Here is a 25,803-nt window from a genome sequence, read left to right on the forward strand (position 1 = left end):
GTATAAAGCTCCAGAGGTTAACCAATATGTTGAATTATAGTTAGGGAATGACAGTAAGATAGAAGACTAATTTATAAACAAAAAGGGAGTACTGAAATTGACTCTAATAGGGTTAAAAATGAAGACAAAAAATATTATCAGGGCATTATCTTAAACTGATATTTAATGTACTGACTTATAAAAACCCAATTATTTTATTGTTTTCAACAGAATGGTTCTATCCCATTACATTTTAAATTAGTGTTTAATTATACCTAGTGAGTTTAAACCTCATCATCCTTAAGAAAGTATTAAGCCTCTAATGTGCAAGTGGTGGTATGCTAAGTGCTATTTATTAGCCTATTAGCTATATATTAGCATTTTATCCTTTTACTAAATACCTTTATTTAAAATATGGTCACTCCCATACTTGAACTGGTAAAAGAAAATATTTTCTAAAAAAAATTAATGGTATTAAAGAATGAATTTTTCATTTTCTTAATTTGGGAAGACATTTTCTTAAAAAAATAAATGGAAATACAGAGAAGCATGAAAAGATTTATGTGAACTGAGGCAGAGTGAAGTAAAAACAAAACCAGGAAAGCAATATACACAATGACTATAATAATGTAAATAGAAAAAAAGAACAAAATAACCAAAAGAATGTTGTGAAACTATAATGACTAAGCTTGGCCCCAAAGAAAATACATAATAAAACACCTCCACCTACTACTTTAAAGGGATGGTAGTCTATGGGTGTGGAACACTGCAGACTTTCTTAAAGGGCTATTTTGTTTTGCTGAACTTTTTTCTTTTTTTCCATCTTTTTTTTCCTTTATCTTATGAGATGGCTCTCTGATAAGGTACAGGGATATAGAAGGAAACAGCGATAATATTAAACAAAAGACATCAATAAAAACTTAATTTTTTAAAACCACAGAAATAACAAACATCTTAAATTATAACAGATGGTTTGTTGTTTTTTAAGAAAACTAATTCGAAGAATTTCATTGGACTTGTCAGGCACCATGTCGCAAGTTATTTGCATAAGCTAATAAGTCTGAAAAAACTCTAGATATTTCTAATGGAGAAATAAGGAAAGAACACAGCAGAACATCCACATTAGAAATGCAAAGAAATACCACCTTGGAAGTTGCACATTATGCTGAAGTAAGAACTATAGGACAAATCTCCTTTGAAAAGCCATAGGCTTAAAACTGGACATGGGAAAGGGGAGGCAGGGGGCCGGGGGGAGGGAGGAAAACCAGGAGGAATTAACTTAAAAAAAGGAAAAGAAAAGAGGGGGTGGAAAAAGACCCACACCAAATACCCTCAGCCATAAGGGGAGGAGGGCACAGGAGGAAATACTGAAATGAAATCTCATGGCCAAAGTCTCCATCTTGTGTTCTGATTTCAGATGGTGACTACCTCCTACCTTTTTGGTCAGCAGGGTGAGGGGGCACATGTGGGTACTTGGAGGGCTTCTTGATATGGAAGTTCACGTTGTCCAGCTCCACGTTCAGGCTGATAGAAGCGGCTGAGTCACTGTCCATTGTGGACTGGAAGCTGCTGACTGATGTACGCTTGCTAGGACTGGCAGAATCTTTTAGTGTTGGGGAAGGGGAAAGAAATATAGGGAGGAGAGGGGAGTAAAAAAATCGGTATCATCAGGGTATTGGGGAAAGGAGACAAACTGTTTTTAATATACAAGCCCAATGTGCAATACCAAAATGGATACAGTATTTTCATGTATTTTTGAGCAAACTTAGAAACAGTATCTCACCAAAATTTTGAATAAGCTAATTACAAAATCAGCTTTAAAAACAAAGAGGAAGATTGGAAGTTCTGCAGAAAAAAAGCCAAGCCTGGCATCAAAGTAAGGAGATGAGCAAGCTGATACTACTAAGTTACTATTAGCACAAAGTTATCTTTAAGTTGCTGGAAACTAGAGACTAAGGAAAACAGACTATCCCCTGGTAACCTGTAAAGACAATAATTCAAGAAAATACTGTATCAACAGCAAGGGCTACACCAGATGTTTCTATTTCATTTGATCCATAAAGCCTAGAATTATTCCAATTAAACAAAGCAGCCACAGAAGATGCTTCCTGAAAAGCAAAAACTCACTGGCTAAGTTCTCTTCCCCTTCTTCAGCAATCTGCTCCGTGTCACTGTCATCAAACTTGATATCTTTAAACCAGGACGGCTCAGAGTGTCCTTCAACAGAGTTTACTGAGTCACTATCTGGAGAAGGTGTCTCGGAAAAGTCTGTGCTCTGAAAGAATCAAAATCCAAACAATTTACCTTCAATGTGAACAACTGTAAAGATGTCTTACAGCATTTCTGCTGTATTCTAGTTTATGTCATGAGGTTACAACAAAATTTTAGATGGAGGTTGAACAAATTTTCTTGGTCTTTCAGAATGACAAATCTATAATACTGAGAGAAAACCTTTCATTCCTTGTCTGACATAAATTACACTAAAATCTCTATTAGCTGAAATATTTTAAAAAGAGAGTTTTGAGGCCAACTCAATTTTTCTGGTAAACATTCAGAATAGAGTTTTGTTTCAACACTTCTTGAAAATCTTTGTAAAATGTATTAGTCTATTTCCTGCATACACAATATGATAAACATGTTTCCATATTTTAAAGTCCTCTGACTTCGTTAGCATGGGCAATCTATGATGCCAACCATAACTCCTTCACAACTTAGAAGGTAGCTTTCAAGAGCCACCATAGCCAAAAAGTTCAACTTTTTGCACTCAACCTAGTGCTGAGCTCCCCTGAAATTAATCAGGATGATTTTCTGACAAAAGACATATAGCCCATTACTAAGCAGATGCCTTTTCAGCTTGTTAGGAACCGCTAAAACTTGTGCTCTGCTAGTATCAGGAACCTAGCGCCACCTTTATTCCATGATGAGGTTTTGAATGAAGAAGTTATTGGTGAAATTAATGAATTAGTGGAAGATGAACACAACAGTTCAATATTAATCCAGTCCTTACAGGTCATAGGGTCATAGGGCTAGGGCTAAAAGGGGCCTTTCAGAGATATCTATTCTACACCTTCATTTTACACGTGATAACACTGAGGTCCAGCAAAGTTTTGTGAAAGTCACCCAAGGTCACACAAAGAATAGGCATCACAGACACTTGAGCTCAGGTCCTCCCATATTTAATACCAACTGTGATTATATAGAAGGTAGTTTAGAAGATTGCTCTGAATCTGTAAACTTTAAGGTCTAACACTTCATTCAAAGCCATTTGTTATTTTCCTTTCTCTTCCCAAAATCAGATGTCCCCTGTTTCACTCCAATTAGTTAAGGTACTGCTGTATATGTATCTTATTTTTACATATCTCTAATAATAAATACAGAATTCCATGAACATACACAAGGACTCTTTATTTCTCTTAATGAAAAATAAAATTCCACTGCTGTAGTTGGAATATTCATGAACTTTTTACTACTGTTTCAATGCTTATTACCACACTTAAGGAGTTAAAAACCTATGTCAACAACATAGTTGAAAAAAATCAGTTTTCTCTCATGAATTAGTGTTTCATTTTCTTCCAACCAAAGTTGAAATGAAATTAAATGAAAACAGTAAGAAAAGCTTATCTTTGTAATACAACAATTTTTTCCTATTTATATGGAACACAATATTCTTTATAGCAAATATTTTGGTGTGTTAACTTATCTTACAGTCATGTTGAAATGTAAAAAGAAAACATGTCAAAAGACCTAAGCTCTAAATTTTAAACATAACAGCATTCCACCAGAATTATTCATTTACCTGTAATGGTCTATATAAGGCATATTCATCCCTGAAGATCTGATCATGGTGACTGACACAGTCTAGCCAACGTCCATCAACCATTGCTTGTCCAATTGCTATGGCTTGAGCTCTGATTAAACATAGGTAAAAATAACTGCTTTTAAAAAATAAAGCTAAAATAACCACGAGTCACAAGATGAGGATACAAACATTTTTTAAAAGCCAAAGCAGACTTGGAAATTAAGAATAATATCTGGTTAAGTGACAGTTTACAGGAGATAGCACTTTGGAGCTGAATGTAAAGGCTAGCTTACCTTCCTGTATCAGTATGGGCCTAACTGGAATAATTTTTGATAATGTGTAATAAGTATGTTCCCTATCTCATACCAGACACTTCAGAGTAAAATAAAAGCTGTCATGCTCTCTACTGAATCTCACTGGAAAGACAATATTAAACACATATATGAACTTGCCTGTAAAATATGTGAGAAACAAGATTGTAATTTAAAAGCAAAATATAGATAAGCTAAAGATAATAGCAATAAATTACATATTAAATGAATAGTGGCACAGAATTAATACTGTCATAAGTTTAGGTTTGAGTGGGAAGGCTTCCTAGGTCAGTTTTGACTTGTTTCCTGAAGGAGGGAAGGAAACAGGTTAGGGGAGGGAGGGAGGAAAAAGGGGAGGGAGGGAGGAAAAAGGAGAGGGAGGATAATATAGATTGTATGTCCTCTGCAAAAGTATTGCAGAAGAAATGTTAAGTCACACATGAAGGACAGTAAGTCAAAGAGTAACATGCCTATTTTAGCTAACTAGTCAGCTCTCAATTTTTTAGGGATTCATTATGTGGTCTGTGGATCATAAATGCATTTGACTGTCCTTCTTACTTCTAGCTACCTGTCAGTTAAACATTTCACTGTTTACCATAACTTTTACCATTGATTGAAAGAGAAGGAAGAGGAAACACAACTCACTATTAAAAACATTTACCAAAATTCTAACTATGTAGCGTAATGCATGGGGCAGTATACAACTGTACCTATCCATAAACTAGGTTCCTACTCTTTCAGTCAACTTTGCTCCTTGTCTATATATCTGATGAAAGGCTAAGAAGGAACAGAAAACAGAAACAGTGGCTTAAAATAAGGTTTGGGTTATTTGCATAAATTATTTCTTTAGCCAGGCTGTCATGCATTACATATCAAAAATAACAACTGTTTTGTTTGAAGACTTCACGTTTAAAAAAATGTATGGTAAAGTAACATTCTTACTAAAGAAAACGTTCTCAAAACAGCCAAGAAGAGTCTCTCAAGGTAAAAGTTTTATGCGCTCAAGTTCTCTCAGAAACCTTACACCATCTTCGTAATCACCCAGTAGTAACCTGGAATAGTAACTTCCTCTGGGGAAATAAAGCTATTTTAAGATCAAGAAAGGATTCACTGTGAAGGTATCAGAGTGGCACGGCTTCTCAAAAACTTCTGCCTTTAAAATTTCCCAACAATCTTTTAAAGCATCAACTGTTATTTTTCTTTCTCCATTATCAATACAAACTCCAGGATACTTTAATCCATGTCATATTTGCCAGTCCTCTTCTGGCAGTACCTAAAACACGTAGGCCAAATATCAGTCACTTCAACTGTGTTTTATTGTGCTCCTGTCTCCAAATATACATTTCACTCTACTTAGACAGTACAAACCAAAAACATATGTGGAATAAACAAATAAAAATGCTTGTAAAAGTCTGAGTACCTTGTGGTTACATGTCCATTTCGGATTAACCAATTGACCAATTCCTTTCCTACAATGCAGTTGGGGTGAGTCCTCAGCCAATAGCGGTGATCCTGGAACTCCATTCCAGTACTATGATGGCAGATTTTCTTCCACAAGTCTTTTAACTGAACAGAGTCCTGCAAAAACATTTGCAACTACTTAATATAATGCTAAGTACCAGTTCATTAACTGCCAACCAATTTATTTAGAAAAGGAGATGGTACAAATCTTCAAATCATTTTCTAGACCCATAAAAGCAAATTTCAAGTTGGAATACACAGAAATAACTAAAGATTTAACACCAAAAAGAGAGACAAGTAAAGTACTTTCCTTCTTAGACCAATGAACTAACCAGTTTTTACTATCTTTTATATACCACACCTATGACATAAATTTTTTACAGTTACTGACGATTAAAGCAATTCACCAAATCAATACCCTTTTCTCAGTAGTCATTCTCCTTGATTTCTCAGAAGTATTTCATACTCTTGTTAGTTTAAGTCATTCCTTGAAACTCTCTCTTCCCTTAGATTCTATCACACATTATCCTAAATTTTTTGATATTCCAACAGCCTGTTTTTCTCCTTTGCTTGTATCTCTTTCCCCAACCAGAAACTACAAGCATTAACTGAAAGTTTGTTCCTCATCCTCTATATCATTCTACCAGGAGATTTCATCTATTAGCAGGGCTTCCATCATCTCTGGATGAGCGAGTTCAAAACCTACATATTCAGATCTGACCTGTCTTCCATAGCTGGACATTGCCACTTCGAACATCTGCTACCAACCAAACCTCAGCATATCTAAAACAGAAAGCAACTCTCCAGCCCTCAAACTGCTCTGCCCCTCCACCAAACCTTCAACCCCAGGAAGCTGCTCACTGATCCTCAACCCTTCTTTCTTCAATAACTGGAGAATCTAGGATTGTGTTGGGTACTCCTTCCAGGTTGTGGACCACAACCTTTTATGATTTAGTAGATGATATCTTCAGGTTGCTGAAGGCAAAAAATTCACACCCTGTGTGACCAACCTAGTGAGAAGTCTGTCTGAATTTAGCTAGTATCATCTAATCCTCAAACAAGATGGAGAACATCAAAAGGCCCATACTTCCTCCAATATGCCAAGCGTATTTTTTGTCTCAGTCTTTTCTTGTGTTGTAATATGCCCCATCCCACCCTTTCAGAAAACCCCTTCCCATCCAAATCTCTCTACTTCTCATAGGCCCAACATAAGTTCTAGATCCTCGATAAGGCCTTCCCTACCTTAACTAACCCCACTCCCAGTGATCTATACCCTCTGAATTCTTCTAGGACTGACTCTAAAATCATGTATTATCATCTAACGTCTTATACACATGAACAACAACAACAATGCAAGTTTCATCTTCCTAGCTAGAATCCATGAAGATCATGACCATTTCATGGATTTTTTTTGCATCAACTTTCCAGTCTCCATCCCAAACTCAATCTTACATGTAACAAGCACTCAAAATACATTTGTTAATTTCTATAACATTCATCCACTGAAGTCCTACTCTAATCATAATGGTATTAAAGTGACTCTAGATTCTCCAAAGCTATAACAGTGGAAAACAAGTTCTGGCAGGTCCTGTATCAATTGAAAAGGCTGCAAATACTGAATGGCTGATTTGGGGGGACAAATTCAGGTGAGACAAGAATCCTTTGCCCTTATCCACGGGGTAAAAAAATTTAGCCCCAGAAATTCACAAGAATGAAGTTACAACAGCAAAAAGGGCCTGTAACCTGGATCAAAAAAGAGAACTGAAAAAAATTTTCAAAATAAAAAACAAAACATAAGATAATCAATACATAGAATTTTCCAAAATAAAATTATTAAATGCCTTACTATTTAAAGCAATATTTCCACGTACTAAACTGTTATGTAAGTTTACTCCAGTAACTAAAATTCAAGATAATTTCTATGCAACCTATGAAGCTATACTGGGGTCAGTTAAATGAGACCATATACTTCTAGAAGAAAAGAACCAAGAAGAGAATTGAGCAAAAAATGAATACTGAAATATACAAACTTCCTCACTAGGCCAAGGAAGGAAAAGCATAAACTAACGATTACTTTTGTTTTTCATTTCCAATAACCTATGTTCTTTTGCACTTGAAAGAATAAAATACAAAAGATAATAATTAAAGTTATTAATAGGTAAAGAATAATTGAGCTGCTACCAGAAGAATTTTGCGCTCATCCTCACTGGCCTCTGTTTTCACATATGTTCGATTAGCCTGGGGACTGACAGATGTCTCATAGGAGGGAACCATCGGAGAACCAGATCGATCCAATGACAGGTTAGTAATACTGGCTGATCTGAAAACAAAAGACATAAATATGAAGTCTCAATACATCTTTCTTTTTCACCAAGTCTTTCACCAATGAACCTGTTTATATTTAATAAGACACACTAGCATTTTGTTGGTGGAGCTGTGAATTGTGAATCCAATCATTCTAGAAGGCAATTTAGAATTAGGCCCGAAAACACGATCAAAATATCCATATCCAGAGATCCTACTGCTAGGCCTCAAGGAAGGCAAATACACAGATAAAAAGAGAGAAAGATAATTATGTATTATGTAAATATATACCTATATATGTGCATATATGTATATACACATGCTTCTCAGAGTATATATACATGTATGTATACCTCGGTACCACAAAAGGTACCAAGGTACACATACACTTATATTTACATGTATATTTGTATTATATGTGTGTATGCATATATACACTTGAGCACTTTTTGTGGTAGCGAAGAACTAAAACAAAGTTAAGTATCCATCAACTAAGGAACAGTTAAACAATAGTAGCAGATTAATGTAATGTACTCTAAGAAATGATGATTATGAAAAATTCAAAGAAGTATAGGAAGACTTACATGAACTGATGCAGTGAAGTACGCAGAACCAGGAAAACAAGATACAAAGCTTTTACAAGATAAACATCAAATACAAAAAAAAAAAAAAATATTGCACAATTATAACGACTAAGCATGCTACTGAAGAAGAGATGAAAAGTAAGCCTCCCTTCCTTCACTGAAGAAATGGGAGCCTATAATACTGTGTCAGATGAATTGATTATTTTGATGAGCAATTTTTAAAATTTCTTTCCAAGGACAGGGGAAGGCTCCATTTAGGTGAAGGTACTAACTTTTGAGGAGCTCAGGCCTAGTACCATATCGTTCTTGTCACCAAGTGGTTGCATCAGATGGCCTTAAAATACCTGAAAACCTGTTTGATTAGGAAATTGGTCAAATTCACATATACTTTTTAGGCAACCAAAAATGGATACATGTCAGGCCAATTTTCAACATTCTAAGTATCTTTACACCAATGTGTTATCAACCACAAGGTGGAAATGAAATAAAAATAAAGCACAGATATAAAGGGATAGAATGCAGACAGTAAGCTGAGGCTGTGCTATAATTTAAATAAGTTAATATTCAGAGAGAAAAGAGACAAAATTAGGAGAGGGAGAGGAACAGCCATCAGAAACAACACTGTTATTCTAAAATAGAGGTTCTCAAATTTATTTAGCCTTCCACTCTCTTTCTAAAAAAAAAAAATTTACTCAGTGCCCCACTGGAAATCCATTTTCTTTAACCCTTTAATGTTTTTTTCTTAAAATGTGCATCATTTCAAAAACATATAAATTTTTAATTTATGCATCTTAAACTTAATAATTTGTTGTAAATTTGTGGGGGTTTTCCTGCATTGAAATTTTATGATGTAATAGTGCATCATGTAATAGTATAGAACTGTACTGTAAACAAGTCATTATATGCACATGTTCCTGCCCATGCATGCTGGACTTCTCAACAGCTGAGCTACACGCTCACTTGCCAACACTTGCCTGCTAAGACCTCTTGGCAGACTTGACCACTAATCGGTTATAACTTGGAATTTACCTGTTTATTTGGAAAATAATGTAATCACTGATTTTCACTCTGTTGCACAACAGATGAAACATGAATAAATGATTTTCAAAACTTTCTTATCTTCTCTTCTTTCCTTATGCTCTCACTGCCCCCTTACGAGGCTACTACTGCTCCCCCCACCCCAAGTAATCCCAGCACCCCCAGGGAATAGTATCACCCATTTTGGGAACCTATGAAAAATATCCATGCTTGAAACACTTCTTGACTATTCCTTTTTCAGATAAAGAGAAGCCATTGTTGTTTTCTATTTATGCAATGAAACTGTCATAAATTTCAATAAAAATAGAATATTCAAAGAAAAAATTACCAATAAAAATAATTTTAATTAAATAAATACTTTTATACTTCCTCATTAAATATTCTAGCAGAAGTAGAAACAAGGAGAAAGCTTTTCAGGCAAGTTTTTATAGATCTAATTTAAACAACAATCTTGATTAAGATGAAACAGCCATACTTATACATCAATTTGAAAATGAGATTTTGAAGTCTGGTAAATGCATAGGAACAAAGAACTAGAAGACACCTTAGAATTGACTTAATTGATTTGATATCCTAGAAAGCAAGTGCCTCTCTAAATGATTTCTGGGTGGTTTATCCCAAGTCCCAAGTGGAATATTTTCTTAAAGCAGTACTTGCCCTATATACTGGTTAACTATCTGATTTTTAAAAAAAAATTATAGTACACTTCCGCAAAAAGCAAAAAAGTTAGAGGAAGCACCTGCTTAGAGACTACCTTCATGGTTCACTTACTGAAAGACAGAAGAATTTCCAACTCTTCCAAATACACTCTCAACTAATTTCAGCATTCCCTTGGTGTAATGGAAATTCTATCTTTCAACACAAGATGTATGAACCAGCTACCTTTTGTCACTGTTTACAAATATTGTAGAAAAATTTAAATACACTAGTCAAAATTCAATAAAAAAAAAAATTGTACAGGGTGTCCCAAAAATCTTGGTGCAAGACTTTAGCGACACCCTGTATTAACATTTAAATTCCCTGCCCCTTGCTTTTTCACTCAGTAAATATGTCTGAATATGCTTAATATTACAGATCACAACGTGAATTTATTACAATTTTTTCAGGCAACTGCACCATTCATCACAAAATTAAATCCCACCACCAAATAACACAAACAAAATCTTTTAAAACCAAAGTTCTAGACAATGGCTCATTAATTTGAAGTAACATTCCAATACAAAAAGGTCACTTTTTTCTATTGTTATACTATGATTTGACCTGTGTTGCCTACTCAGCTCATCTGTATTCTGAAAAAGACCATTTTGTACTGTTTTAGACACTTTCCCATGCACTTTAAGAAGCAAAAAAAGGTTCAGGATGGAGCCATGTCTTCCCTCTCCCTCAGCCCTCCATGAATTCAAACAGCGCAAAGTTAACATTATTAGAACTTCCATAACTTCTGTTTTGAAAAGATACAGTCCTACACTGTGCAAAACATTTTACAATACCCTATAACAACCCAATGAGGTAAACAAAGCTTTCATTATTTCACAGGTAAGGTCATTAGGATAAAACATTTAAGTTTTTTTTTTTACTTATTAATGACACAGGAAGGATAAAAAGTTACTTCATCGTTTCCAGTCTGTCACTTTCCCCTACCTAAATTATGTCACATGCAATTTTTCTTTTTTAAAATTTGGGTTTTCTATTATTACCATTTAATTATCTACCCCCATATTCATACACTATCCACTTAGAATTCTGTCACTTTAATGGTAGAATGTTTTAACTCTAAAGAACCTTCTATTTTAGCCCATGAACTGCAATGAGACAGAATTCTATGATTCTATGTGAGAGTCACGATCTCACAAAGATCAACAACAAAAATATAGCTCGTATCATTTCAAACTTTCAGATAATGTAAATCTTATTAAACATTGTTTCTCTTTGTCACAAAGGAAGATTCAATTTGTAAGACAGGTTGAAATGACTGGGATACAGACAAAAAATATCAACAAAAGATTATTTTTTAAATTAAAAAATTGTGTAGCAAAACAAGTTTTATGGCAAATTGCCCTAAAAATCACTTTCTTAAAGACAACTCATTTGATCTATGAACCCTTGAAATGGGCTACACAAAAACCTATGAAGTGCTCCTACCTACATAAGCATATACTATTACTCTTGTTTCGATTTGTCACTAAAATCTACTGTCTGTTAATGATCAAGCATATCAAAGAGGGGAATGATCTAGGAGGGATACATAAGAATAGATACTAATATCTCTATATGTTATCAAAAATCTTAGCTCAGCCTCCAAATCTTACCTCTCCTCCCTCTCTGGCCACTTCCTCCACAAAGTACTCCCCTCCAAAGCAATCACACAAGAAAAATCTCTGGAGGAGCTTCTTGCCCAGGGCCCTCCCCTCACTGGATTAGGGACACTCTCCAGGAAAATCACTTCAAAAAAGCCTGAGCCCCTCTAGACACATTCTTTACAACTTCCTGTCTAACAGCCTGGCCTTCCTGTCTACCCTCCAAGTAAGTTCAGAGACACATAGGGTGTGTCAGTGGGGCAAACAGAATGCCCCACCCTGGTTACCAACCCCCTAAGTGTAGGCTCTTCCCTCAGGAGCATAAGCTCCTAGACGTCAGGGGCTGTTCTGCATTTTTGTGCTACGTCACATTCAAGCACAGGAGTTAAATGTTCATTTTGTTGTTTGATTGTTTTAGTCATGTCCCAACTCTCTGCGACTCCATTTGGGATTTTCTTAGCAAAGATACTGGAGTGATATGCCATTTTCTTCTCCAATTCACTTTACAGATAAGGAAACTGAGGCAAAAAGGGTTAAGTGACTTGCCCAGGGTCACACAGCTAGTTAAGTGTCTGAGGACAGATTTAAACTCAGGAAGATGTCTTCCTTACTACATGCGTGGAGCTCCCACCTAGTGGCCCCTAAATGTTCATACAGGTTAATGAGAAATAAGGGTAGGAGGAAGAGGGAATAAATATAATCTTAACCCCTTATTTTTTCATTCATATTCATATTTGGGCCTTTGGGATATGATCCCAAGACTAAGCAGCTAATCTGAAATGTTGGCTGAACTTTTTTATTGAGAGATTAAAAACTAAATAATAACACTCCCTTGACTGTATTGTCTATACTTTTAATAATAAAGTTTTGGGCTTTTTCAAGTTGCTTGGGTATTGCGAGTTTGTACCCATTTGTTTAAGAAATCACTCAGCACACAAAAGTACTCTGAATGAAAAATTACAGACTGATGGTCTTTTCCACATTTAAGTCCACAAAGTAGGGGGAAAACTTCAGAATGATGCAGAGTAAATTAAAAGACAACAACTAGGACATCTTGCCTGCTAGGCTAAAAGGAAACAGTTTTACCTCATGAAATGCCTTTTTAAAAAATAAATGTTATTGATATCTTTCGTTTTTTCACATAGATTTTTCCCTTTGTCTCTCTCTCTCTCCCAGAAAGCCATCTTTTTTTTTCCCCTCTCTCTTTCTCTCTCTCTCTTTTTTTTTTTTTGGTTAAGCAACAGAGTTAATGACTTGCCCAGGGTCACACAGCTAGTAAGTTTTATGTGTCTGAGGTTGGATTTGAACTGAGGTCCTCCTGAATCCAGGGTGCTCTATCCACTGCACCACCTAGCTGCCCTGAAAGCCATCTTTTATAACAAATAATTTAAAAAGGAAAAAAGAGGAAGAGAAAAAAATTCAGAAAAATAGATCAATACATTAAAAGAACTGAGATTACTTGCTTTTTAAATTTTTTTCTGCTTTAAGGGAAAGCAGAAACAGTTTGGTCAAAAAAATACTAAGCATAAAACTTGTGGTGATTTCTAAAAGGTATTCAATGTATCCAGGTCCTAGCAGAGTGTCCCAACGCCTAGCAAAGCATCTGGTATGTAGTAGGCTCTTAGGAAATGCTTGCTGATTAATTTTAAGTCAATTAAACAATAAAAATTATTATTTATAATCACAGCTAACACTTATAGAGTGTTTTAAAGTTTTTATGGCAAAGAACTTTACACATTATCTCCTTTGGTCCTCACAACAACCTTGGAAGACAGCTGCTATTATTATCATCCCCATTTTACAGCTGGGAAAATTGAGGCTGAGATTAAGTGTTTTACTGAGGGTCACGTATCTTTTTTTTCCTTTTTTGGTGAGGCAATTGGGGTTAAATGACTTGTCCAGAGTCACACAGCTAGTGAGCGTTATATGTCTGAGGTAGCATTTGAACTCAGGCCCTCCTGATTCCAGGGCTAGTGCTAGATCCACTGGGCCACCTCGATGCCCCAGCTAGTAAGTATCTTGAGAGAGGATCTGAACATGGTTTCTCTGACTCTCTGACTCTTATGTACTGAAGCCCTTGGTCCCAACCTTTCTTTCCAGCCTGTCAGGGTCCTAGTTACTTGTCTGGTAAAATTCATTACTCAGAAGCTGAGGGATTCAGATAAACAATTCATTCCATTGAAAATGACCAAAAAACCCCAAGTAAAAAGAAATCCACAAGACAGTAAAATGTAGTTCAGGAATGTAAAAGTAGTTCAAAGCTGTCAATGAAAAAAAAAAAAGGATGAAAAGCAGTAAGCAGAGAGGTTCCTATAGTATTAAGAGGTTTCCCACCAAAGTCCTTAAAGACTTCCTTGCCCAAAGGTTCCATGGCTGGGTCTCCAATCAATGGACCTAATGGCAAGCCAACTCAAAGTTACACTCCACAGAATCTTGGCATACAACAGCCCTGATTAACTCAAGCCTCCCTAGTTCTACTCTTATCATGGCCCACATTATAGTTTCAATCAACATTACTTTTCCCCTTACATGCTGCAATCCAAACAAATTGACATCTCCCTGTTTCCCACAAACAATACTCTTCCTCCCATCTCTGTGCTTTTGCACTGGCCATACCACATGCCAAATATGTCCTCACTCCTCACCTCCAATTCAAAGTCCCTCTCTTCCTTTAAGCTTAAAGTATAAGCAGCATCTTCTTCATGAATCCTTTCCTGATTCCCTCCACCACTAATGCTTTCCCTCCCAAACTACTGTTTACATACTTTCTATATATTTGGATTAATTAACTTTATGCACGTATTTGATCCTCCCCTTCACCATAACGTAAGCTCTTCAGAAGGGATTGTTTCATGCTTTGTGATTTTATTCCAGAAGTGCTTAATAAATACTTATTGACTAACTAATTGCTCTCTTGGTTAAGCTACCTGTGTCTACTGGGCTGGCTCATCATCTATAGCCCACTCCCAACTGTAGGCATACCCTATTCATACCTAATCTTGAAAACCTTCTTTTTAGGATTTCTCAGCTCCTTATTTCTTTTTAACCTTCAGACACATCGCCCCTATTACTATCCTAATCCTTATGGAATAAAAGCCTATAAAGCAAGGTAAACAATTCAACATAAGCTGCCACAGCGGTGCAGAATTCAATGGGCCTTGGTGCTCGTAACCCCTCAGCACTCTCAGCCCCTCCAGTGACAATGAGTCATGACTTGTGAGTCGTGAGTCACACGTCAAGAGACAGGAATATTCCTTCCCTCCTTTGTATCTAGCTTCCTTTTGTGTATAGTCTTCCCCATTAAACAGTAAGCTCCTTGAGGGCAGAGACTTTTCTTCTATCCCAGGCCCTAAAAAGTGATTAATAAATGGCTCTGTCTCTAATAGTCTTGGGATCTTAGGCATTTACTTACCCTCATTATCATTATTATTATTATTATTATTGTTTTTCTTCAAAAAACTGGAACAATCTGCTCTTTGTTCAGCGCAGTTTTCACCTGAGATCTTGAAATATAGCTCCAAAAAAATAGGCTTTAAAAAAGCCCATTGTGGGAAGAACCAAGATGGCAGACTAAAAGCAATGACTTGCTTGAGATCTTCGCCAAACCCCTCCAAATATCTGTAAAAAATGGCTCTGAAATTTTAAAGCAGCAGAACTCACAAAAAGACGGAGTGAAACAAATTTCTAGCCCAAGACAACCTGGATGGTTGATCAGAAAGGTATATCGCGCTAGACTGGTAGAGGAGCGCAGTTCGGTGTGGGCACGCAGGCAAAACAGGCCTCAGTGAACCTGGAGCAGGCCTCAGAGGACTGAATCACAGGCAGCTGCGGCAGTTTCCAGACCTCTCAATCCACAAACACCAAAGACAACCTAGAATGTCAGTGGGTTAGAAGGTCTGTGACTACAGTGAGAGAGAAGATTGATCCTGGGGCAGCAGCTGATTCTGGAGCTTCTGGCCCACAGACTGAGGGGGAATCGGGTAGCTTATCAGAGGGGGATTGCAGGGATCTCTTTGCCAGTGCTGCGGCAGGAATCCCCTGCTTTGCCCGTACTTGGATCTGGGTCACAGTTCTGGGTGGCGGTCCTGGGGCTAGTAGGAATGATGGTGCAGTGGAGCTTGTAGTGGTAGTGGAGAGAAATTCTCCTCCTCACAGTTCCAAGGCAGAAAAGAGTGCTTGTGGTCACTCACAGACCAGAGCACAGGCCAGGAAAGGAGTAAACACCTCGCCCCTATCATACCACCTTAGAAGAACTGAAAATTTACAGGTCCATAGAAGTATTCTGAAAACAGCTATACAAACACCCAAGCTTGGGACAGTACATTCTCCACACTGAAGCAGACTCTCCTTAACAAAGAGTTAAAACTCAAGTAACTGGCTGGGATCACTAGCAAACAAAGGTGCAGAAAAAGTCAGACCACAGAATCTTTTTTTGGTAACAAAATAGATCAAAACATACAACCAGAAGAAGACAACAAAGTCAAAGCTCCTAATCCAAAGCCTTCAAGAAAAATATGAATCAGTCCCAGGCCATGGAAGAGCTCAAAAAGGATTTTGAGAAGCAAATAAGAGAAATAGAGGAAAAACTGAAAAGAGAAATGAGAGTGATGCAAGAAAATCATGAAAAACAAGTCAACAGCTTGCTAAAGGAGACCCAAAAAAATACTGAAGAAAATAACACCTTAAAAAATAGCCTAACGCAAATGGCAAAGAAGGTCCAAAAAGCCAATAAGGAGAAGAATGCCCTAAAAAGCAAATTGGCCAAATAGAAAAGGAAGTCCAAAAGATTACTGAAGAAAATACTTCCTTAAAAATCAGAATAGAGCAATTAGAAGCTAGTGACTTTATGAGAAATCAAGATATTGTAAAACAAATACAAAAGAAAGAAAAGTTAGAAAGCAACGTGAAATATCTCACTGGAAAAACAACTGACCTGGAAAATAGATCAGGAGAGATCATTTAAAAATTATTGGACTACCTGAAAGCCATGATCAAAAAAAGAGCCTAGACATCAATTTTCAAGAAATTATCAAGGAAAACTGCCCTGATATTCCAGAACCAGAGGGTAAAATAGAAATGGAAAGAATCCACAAATCACCTTCTGAAAGAGATACCCAAAGTAAAACTCCCAGGAATATTATAGCCAAATTCCAGAGTTTCCAGGTCAAGGAGAAAATATTGCAAGCACCCAGAAAGAAACAATTCAAGTATTGTGGAGTCACAGTCAGGATAACAGAAGATTTAGCAGCTTCTACTTTAAGGGACTGGAAAGCTTAGAATATGATATTCTGGAGGGCAGGGGAGATAGGATTATAATCAACAATCACCTACCTAGCAAAACTCAGTATAATCCTTCAGGGGAAAAAATAGACATTCAGTGAAATGGAGGACTTTCAAGTACTCTTGATGAAAAGACCAGAGCTGAATAGAAAATTAGACTTTCAAACACAAGATTCAAGAGAAGCATGAAAAGATAAACAGGGAAAAGAAATAATAAAGGACTTATTAAAGTTGAACTGTTTACATTCTACATGGAAAGATGATATTTGTAACTTATGAGACCTTTGTCAGTATTAGAGTAGTTGGAAGGGAAAAAAATTATATGTAGATAGAGAAAGAGAGAGAGAGAGAGAGAGATGATAGAGGGCACAAGGTGAGTTGAAGATGAAGGGGTGATATCTGGAGAATAAAATTAAGGGATGAGAGAAGATCATACTGGGAGAAGGAGAAGGAGAAAGAGAGAGGCAGAATGGTGTAAATTATCTCACATAAAACAGACAAGAAAAAGCTTTTACAGTGGAGGGGAAGTGGGGGAAGGTGAGAGGGAATAAGTGAATCTTATTCTCACAGGATTTGGCTTAAGGAGGGAATACCATACACACCCAATCGGGTATGGAAATCAAATCTTACCCTACAGGAAAATAGAGGGGAAGGGAATTAGAGAGCAGGGGGATGACAGAAGGGAGGGCAGATTGGGGAGGGGGTAATCAGAAGCAAACACTTCTGAGGAGGGACAGGGTCAAAAGAGAGAACAGAATAAACGGGAGGTAGGATAGGATGAAGGGAAATATAGTTAGTTTTTCACAATATGACTACTATGGAACTGTTTTGCATGACACATATATGTTTTGCATGATTACACATATATAACCTGCATCTAGTTGCCTGCCTTCTCAATGAGAGTGGGGAGAGAGAGAGGAAGAGAGAGAATCTAGAACCCAAAGTTTTAAAAAACAAATGTTAAAAATTGTTTTTACATGCAACTGGGAAATAAGATATACAGACAATGGGGTATAGAAATCTATCCTGCCTTACAGGAAAACAGAAGGGTAAAGGAATGGGGGGGAGGGATTGACAGAAGGAAGGACAGATTGGATGAAGGGGCATGACGTTTTGGAGTGGGGGGAGGGGCGAGATGGGGAGAAAATTTGGAACTCAAAAGCTTGTGGAAGTGAATGTTGAAAACTAAAAATAAATATTTAAATAAAAGAATATTTAATTAAAATCTAGTAATATTACACACAGATATCTTCTCCTACAAAAATAGTTACCAAGTGCAGAAAAAAAAACCAAAAAGGCCATATTTGATTGAATTAGCTAGCAAAAGTTCTCAATGACAGTTAATACTATAAAATGGCAGTATCTCACCACATCCCATTAAACCAAACGAACTTTACGCTTTTATTGAAAGTTAGTTTCTAAAACAAAAGTTTTTTTTTAAAAAATGCCAAAGTGATTCTAATTATTCCCAAGAAGGCAAATATAATGGTAAGTCTGGCACCCTGTCCAGCACCTCACACAAAACCAACTACTACATAATACAATACAAGATATACAGTGGATGCATAAACTTTGACTTTAATCTCTAAATACTGCTTTTGAAAAGTTATCATGAATTAGAATAGGCAAAGAAGAAACAAAGCTATCACTCTTTGCAGATGATATGATGGGATACTTAGAGAATCCTAGAGAATCAAGTAAAAAACTACTTGAAATAATAAACAACTTTAGCAAAGTTGCAGGATATAAAATAAACCCACATAAGTCATCAGCATTTCTATATATTACTAACAAAGCCCAACAGCAAGAGATAGAAAGAGAAATTCCATTTAAAGTTCCTGTAGACTTTATAAAATATTTGTGAGTCTACCTGCCAAAACAAACTCAGGAACTCTATGAACACAATTAAAAACACTTTTCACACAAATAAAGTCAGATCTAAACAACTGAAAAAACACCAGCTGCTCATGGGTAGGCCAGGTTAATATAATAAAAGTGACAATTCTACCTAAATTGATTTACTTATTATTCAGTGCCATGCCAATCAAACTACCAAAAAATCATTTTATAGAGCTAGAAAAAATAACACAATTCATCTGAAAAAACAAAAGGTCCAGAATATTAAGGGAATTCATGAAAAGAAATGCAAGGGAAGGTGGCCTAGCCCTATCAGATCTTCAATTGTATTATAAAGCAGCAATCATCAAAACCACTTGGTATTGGCTAAGAAATAGAGTGGTGGATCAGTGGAATAGGTTAGGTACCTAAGACATAGTAGCCAGAGACTAAAGTAATCTACTGTTTGATAAGCCTAAAGACTCCAGCTTCTGGGATAAGAACTCACTATTTGACAAAAACTGCTGGGAAAACTGGAAAACAGTATGGCAGAAACTAGGCATAGACCAACCTCTTACACCATATACCAAAATGAAGTCAAAATGGGTACACAATTTAAATATAAAGGCTGATACTACAAAAAAATTGGGAGAGCAAGTAACAGTTCACCTGTCAGATTTATGGAGAACAGAAGAATTTATGACCAAACAAGAGATAGAGAACATTATGAAATGCAAAATGGATGACTTTGATTACATTAAATTGAAATGTTTTTGCACAAAGTCAATGCAACCCAGATTAGGAGGGAAGCAGAAAACTGGGAAAGAAGTTTTATAACCATTGTCTCTGATAAAGGCCTCATTTCTAAAATATATAAAGAACTAAGTCAAATTTGTAAGAAAACAAATCATTCCCCAACTGATAAATGGCCAAAGGATATTAACAGGCAGTTTTTAGAGGAAGAAATAAAGCTATCCATAGCTCTAAATCACCACTGACTAGAGAAATGCAAATTAAAACTGAGGTATCAGTGGATAGAGCCCTGAAGTCAGGAGAACCTGAGTTAAAATATAGCCTCAGACACATAATATTTCCTAGCTGTGTGACTCTAGGCAAGTTACTTAATCTTAATCACCTCACCAAAAAGAGACAAAAACAAAAAAACTGAGGTATCACATCATACCTATCAAATTGGCTAACAGGAAAATGATAAATGCTGGAGAAGATGAGGGAAAACTGGAACACTAATGTATTGTTGGCGGAGTTGTGAAATGATCCAACCATTTTGGAGAGCAATTAAGCAATTTGAGACTATGCCCAAAGGACTATAAAAATGTGCATACCCTTTTACCCAGCAATACTGCTTCTAGGGCTGTATCCCACAGAGACCATAAAAATAGGAAAAGGACAAACATGTACAAAAATATTTATAAAGCAGCTCTTTCTGTGGTGGTCAAGAACTGGAAATTGAGGGGATACCCATCAGTTGAGGAATGGCTGAACAACTGTGGTATATGAATGTAATGGAATTCTATTGTGCTATAAGAAATTATGAGCAGGCAGACTTCAGAAAAACCTGGAAAGACTTATATGAACTGATGCTCACTAAAGTGAGCAGAACTAGAACACTGTACAAAGTAACAGACATGTTGTGCAATGATTAACTTTGATAGACTTATCTCTTCTTAGCAATGCAAGGATCTAAGACAACTCCAAAAGACTCATGATGGGAAATGCTGTCCAGAAAAAAAACTAGGGAGTCTGAATGCAGACTGAAGCATACTATTTGCTCTTTTTCTTTCTTTCCCGTGGTTTCTCCCAATGGTTCTAATTCTTCTTTACAGCATGACTAATACGAAAATAGATTGAATATGAATGTATATATTGAGCCTGTATCAATTTACATGCTATCTTGGGGTAGGGGGCAGGGAGAGATGGGGAGAAAATTTGGAACTCAAAATCTTATGGAAGTGAATGTTGAAAACTAAAAGTAAATAAATTTATTATTTTTTTTAAAAAAGGAGGAAAAGTTATTACATGGTACAATAGAAAGTAAGGGTCAAGTAACTTAGGTTGTCATCCCAGCTCTACCACTAATCAGTGAATCAGTGAAGAGGCCTTAAACCTCCCTAGGCTGAGTTTTTCACATCTCTGAAATGAAAAGATTATCAATCCAAAGGTTCCTTCTAGTTCTAAGATTCTTATTCTAATTAATTAGGGGGAAGGTAATTTAAGCTATATCAAATAACCTATCCAGAATTTCTCATAGAAATAAATTTGGTTTGTTTGGCTGCATTTGAAAAAAAAATTGTTCTGTGAACTGTGTGCATTTATCAAATCATTTTTATAAATTTGAAGCAAAATCCCACTTGCTACTTACAAATAATTGCTAGGGAAAAAAAATACTGTGCCAGGTAAAATGAGTTTGGTACAGTGAACATGGCAGTAAACTTGGAGTCTGGAGTCCTGAGTTTGTATTCTACTGAAGATATTTATTATTAATAGCAGTGGGGACAAGTTACTAACCTCTCAGAGATTCAGCTTTCCCATCTATGAAACTCAGATAATTTTACTTGCTACCTAACAAGGCTGTTGTGAGGGAAATGTTTTGCAAATCTTAAAATGTTACATAAATGTGAGTTTTTATCATTAATATTACCAGGAAGCTGAAGCAATGGCTTCCAAAGAACTCAAGGGGGAGGGAGATATAGCATTACTGCATCAGAACTTTGTCCCCTAGGTCCCAAAGCTATAAATAAACAGTATAATGTGCAGAGATTCCATTTGCTATTTTACCTATTTCGAGCAGGAGATTTTCCAGCATCCTCTTGAACAGACACAAGTCTTGTTGAGAGAGCAGTACTTGATGAGTCTGGATGAATCAAACTAAAAAGAAAATGATAAAAAACTTTATCACAAACAGTGAAATTAATGAACCAGTTGTTAAAAACACTATTCTTCTGAGTTACAGTTGAGCTATGAAATAGTATCCCCAGTCCAAAAGAGTCTGAAGTGTCAAAAGATCTACTTTTAAAATATTAAACATGGAAATTAAACATCACAAATATAAGAATGGTAAATTATTCAGGAGGTCTAACTCTAATGCATGTGGTTTTCATGAGTGTGGCTTAATCTATTCAATCTAGTTTCAATTTACAATCACATTATAAATAAAACGATGAAGACAATTATTAAGAAGCAATGAAGAACTTAAAAAAATGATGACCCTGGGCAAGTCACTTAACTCCAATTACCTCCCCACAAAAAATTTAATTTACTAATGCTTTCCATACCCATTTTCCAGTGGACAGATAACACAGTACCAAGTTTTTTTTATTTGCAGGTCACACACGCAAAATAGGGAACTACTGGGATTCAACTTATTCCTTCCCCAAAAGGAAAGAATACAGCTGTTTGAAATAACAGAACAGGAAATGAACCTAATTATATTACCATTTTCAGAATACTTTGATTCATTTACCAAAATTACAGTAAAATACAATTTTCATGGTAGGGGTACAGACCCAAGCTGTCCTTGTTAAAACAGGGAAATTAACAGTTATTATTGAGAATAATTTTATTGGAAAAATTATGTTCAGAGGTGAGACAGAAAAAGCATGTCAGTGTTTTTGTTTTTGCTTAAATCGGAATGCACAAAAATTCAATTTTAATGATCACAAATAAATTTTACAAGCAGCATACAAATTTTCCTTTTCCATTTGATTTCATTTCATGAGGTACTAGGGCAGGCTCTAACTACCTACCTCATCTTCTAAAGTGGCCCCTTAACTGCTTCCTAAATCATAATTCTGACCATTCACTCCCAACCAAGGAGTAATTTCCCAATTCCTCTGGCGAATATTCAAGTCCCTCCACAACCTGGCCTTCCAAGGCTGATTTCCCACTCTTCTCTACCATGCACTCACGTTCCAACCAAAATGGACTAGATGCTTTTCCCATACCCAAAACTAGAATTTCATTTAAACTAGTACATAAAATTGGAATTTACTGTACTATTTCTAGTTTGAAAGAATTAACATATCTTTACCAGATTAGTAATTTTCAATGCTAAGATCAGACCTATATTAAACTAAAATTCAATCCATTAGCCAATAATGATATATTGCAAGACTTTAAGAAAGCTGCATACCTTGCTGAGTCAAGATACCTTTGAATAAATTAGCTTTTGAAAACTTTAACAGTTCAGTCTCTCAGGAACTTCCCTCTGCAGCAAAGGCAAGATTCTAGTTGCTCTACTTCTCAGCCCTGAAGGTTGGCTATAGCTGTCATAATAAAAATTGGGTAGAGAATGAAGTTGGAGAAGTTCAATATCTTCCCCAGAATGGAATTCCCTCACGGCAACTGAACATGAAAAAAGCTAGCTAAAGTGATCTCCTCTTCTCCCCCTCCCTACCTCAGTAGAGGGTTTCCTGGGGTATGCAGTGTAAGAAAGAAACTGGTTTACATGGCAGGTTAGAAGATGGTGGAGATAAAGACAACATTATGGATGAAATGGCATATCAGATACACCAAACAGGTGCTGGTTTTCATTCTTGTTAAAAAAAAAAATGATTAAACTTAGACACCTGACAGCCAGCGGGAACAGGGCATTTTGCAGAAAACATTCAAAGGTGACAGAGAATGAGATAATGTGATAATACTAAAATCTGATTTTTCACATGAAGCACTAATTTCAGACTACAATGCAAAAGCTCAAAAGACCTGAGAATATTTCACATTATATTAACTTGAAAAAATTATTTACAAACTCATTTATCACCCCTTTCTTGAAGAGAACAATGTTTCTCCCCTTTATTCCTACCCCACCAATCCTCACCCTAACTTTATGCCCTTTTCTCTTTGTAGCAATCTTATAACAAGAAAAGATTCTATATAAAGTTAAATGGTTTTATAATTGATTTAGGAATGAATCTGATTCGCCATTCCCACATAAGGCATACCATTATAAAGACACTGATTCAAATATATACATCATGGGCAAGCAAAAGATGGCCAAGGCCTTCATGGCTGATGGAAGATTACTTAATGAAGAGTCAAATTCCTCCTATAATTTCTATAGGAGTCTTAAGAGTTCATTTTATGTATCTCAAGTTCATTAATTATTCCCATTACATTTCGAAAATTAAATGTTCTATCCATCAAAATATTTTCAGCATTCTGTTTCATGAAATCATAGTCTGAAGCCCCTCCAAAACAAAGAAAAAAATCTTCTTTTAGAAATGATTACAAAACAGAAAAAAGAAATGATTACACTTCTTCTAACCATATTAACAAAGTTAGATACTTGTTATTTATACAGTCTAAGGTAATAGGAAAAAACAATTATCTGAAAGCCAATAGTTAAAATATGACCTCTTTGAGCATGGTCATTATTTACCAGAGGTTTGATATTCAAGTGAGAAAAAGTAGTTCAAAAAAACATTAACCAGAAATTGGTGAACATAGAATTCTTAATTAGAGCAATTACAGAAACTTTCAGGAAAGAGATTCACCAATGTCCTTTTCTACAATTGTTCATATAAATAGTAGAATTTTTTCCTTTTAGAAAAGGAAAAGAGGGGTTGATAGGTGCCATTTCAGGGAAAAGAAAGTGGTTGGTAATTTTTTTAAAAAATCAATACCACTCACTTATATAATAAGTAAAATACAGTATCACTGACAAATTATGTTTATTAGTCTCCTTTAGGAAAGTCAAGGCAAAAAGAAGAAAAGACTGATTTGAGAAAACACTTCAAAGAAATTTATCTTCTTAAGGCAAAGGTTCTTTGTACAAATTTGGTCTGTGTACAAATTTCAAGGGATCCATGAACTTGGATGGACAACAATTTTATCTTTATTAAATGCATTTGTTTCCTTTGTAATCCTATATATTTTGGTTTTGGCATGTTATTATGAGAAGGGGTCTATAGGTTTCACCTGACTGCCAAAAGGGACCATGACACAAAAAAGGCAAAGAAGCCCTGGTCTAACAAAAACAGCCATATATCTTTATATCGTAACCCCAAAATACTAAGATTTTAAACCACCTTCCCCCATCACCACCACCGCCCCACACACACTGATAAAAATAAGATTTTCAGTACCTTTGCCAAGCTAAATCCTCCTCTAGAAATATGTTTCGGCTTGCTTTTCTACTACCAACAGGTGTTCGTGGTTCAATGGGATCGAGTATAGAAACAGACGAGGCAGAATCTGAGAGAGCATTCAAATCCTCCCCAATGGAATTACTATCTGTGGAATGAGCATAACTTAAAGCTATTTTTCGACAGTAAGTGCAAGCTCGAAGATCCCCTAAAGGAAAAATGAAAAGGATGTGATTAGACATGGTACCTAATAGAATATTTTATATTCTTAGGTTAAGAGCTGATGTCTTGTGTTCTACCATTTAGTAAATAGAAAGTCTCAATGAGTTAACATATGAATAAGCAAAGAAGAAAATGTTTAAGTATTCAATTAGTTTATTACTTTACAAATTTTAAGAACCAATATTCTATTTTAATCTATTTTACATACCTATCTCCATATTTAATCAGGTGCCAGAAAAACACAGTTCAAAGAATACTAAAGCTTCAAAAAGAGGAAAAGGCCACATGGTAAAGGATATGTTAAGAGGAAAAAGTAAGTTTTTAACAGGGTAAGCAAAGCAATACAAAGAAAAGATTTGGCCTTTGGCAACAAGAAGAGGGGGGAAAAAACTGTTATGTTATTAGGTCCTGAAAAGTGGATTCACATCTAGCGTATCATAAATGAAAGTGCTAGAACACAGATGGAACTTCAGTCAGAATGTAGAAACATTTCTTGTGATAAAGTCACTAACTCATCAGGAAACATAACTTAATTAAGGGCAAAATGTCCAGTTCCTAATTCAGCAAACCCAGAGGAATCTGCTGGTG

The 25,803-nt window shown here is 35.9% G+C and overlaps 1 protein-coding gene across 9 annotated transcripts in view; it reads right to left on the bottom strand.

Annotated features, from left to right (window-relative positions):
• The window catches only part of PIKFYVE (phosphoinositide kinase, FYVE-type zinc finger containing), a 109,368-nt gene that overhangs the window by 66,686 nt on the left and 16,879 nt on the right, over positions 1-25,803 (bottom strand). For 6 of the 9 annotated variants that reach the window (XR_013483357.1, XR_013483358.1, XM_021008659.2 and 3 more), the window contains exons 6-12: positions 24,994-25,201; positions 21,686-21,775; positions 7,732-7,870; positions 5,510-5,667; positions 3,776-3,887; positions 2,107-2,254; positions 1,415-1,582 (exon numbers count right to left, since the gene is read on the bottom strand). Coding sequence is in view for 7 of the 9 variants with exons in the window: in XM_021008659.2 (XP_020864318.1) it covers positions 1,415-1,582; positions 2,107-2,254; positions 3,776-3,887; positions 5,510-5,667; positions 7,732-7,870; positions 21,686-21,775; positions 24,994-25,201 (1,023 nt within the window). In the remaining 2 variants the exon portion in view is untranslated. Of the gene's footprint in view, positions 1-1,414; positions 1,583-2,106; positions 2,255-3,775; positions 3,888-4,734; positions 4,824-5,509; positions 5,668-7,731; positions 7,871-21,685; positions 21,776-24,993; positions 25,202-25,803 lie in introns of those variants that run through there. The other 3 variants (XM_078147442.1, XM_078147444.1, XM_078147445.1) reach the window with 3 other exon arrangements.

Source organism: Phascolarctos cinereus, unplaced genomic scaffold (genome assembly GCF_003287225.1).
Source record: "Phascolarctos cinereus isolate Bilbo 61053 unplaced genomic scaffold, phaCin_HiC Scaffold_7;HRSCAF=346, whole genome shotgun sequence".
NCBI lineage: Eukaryota > Metazoa > Chordata > Mammalia > Diprotodontia > Phascolarctidae > Phascolarctos > Phascolarctos cinereus.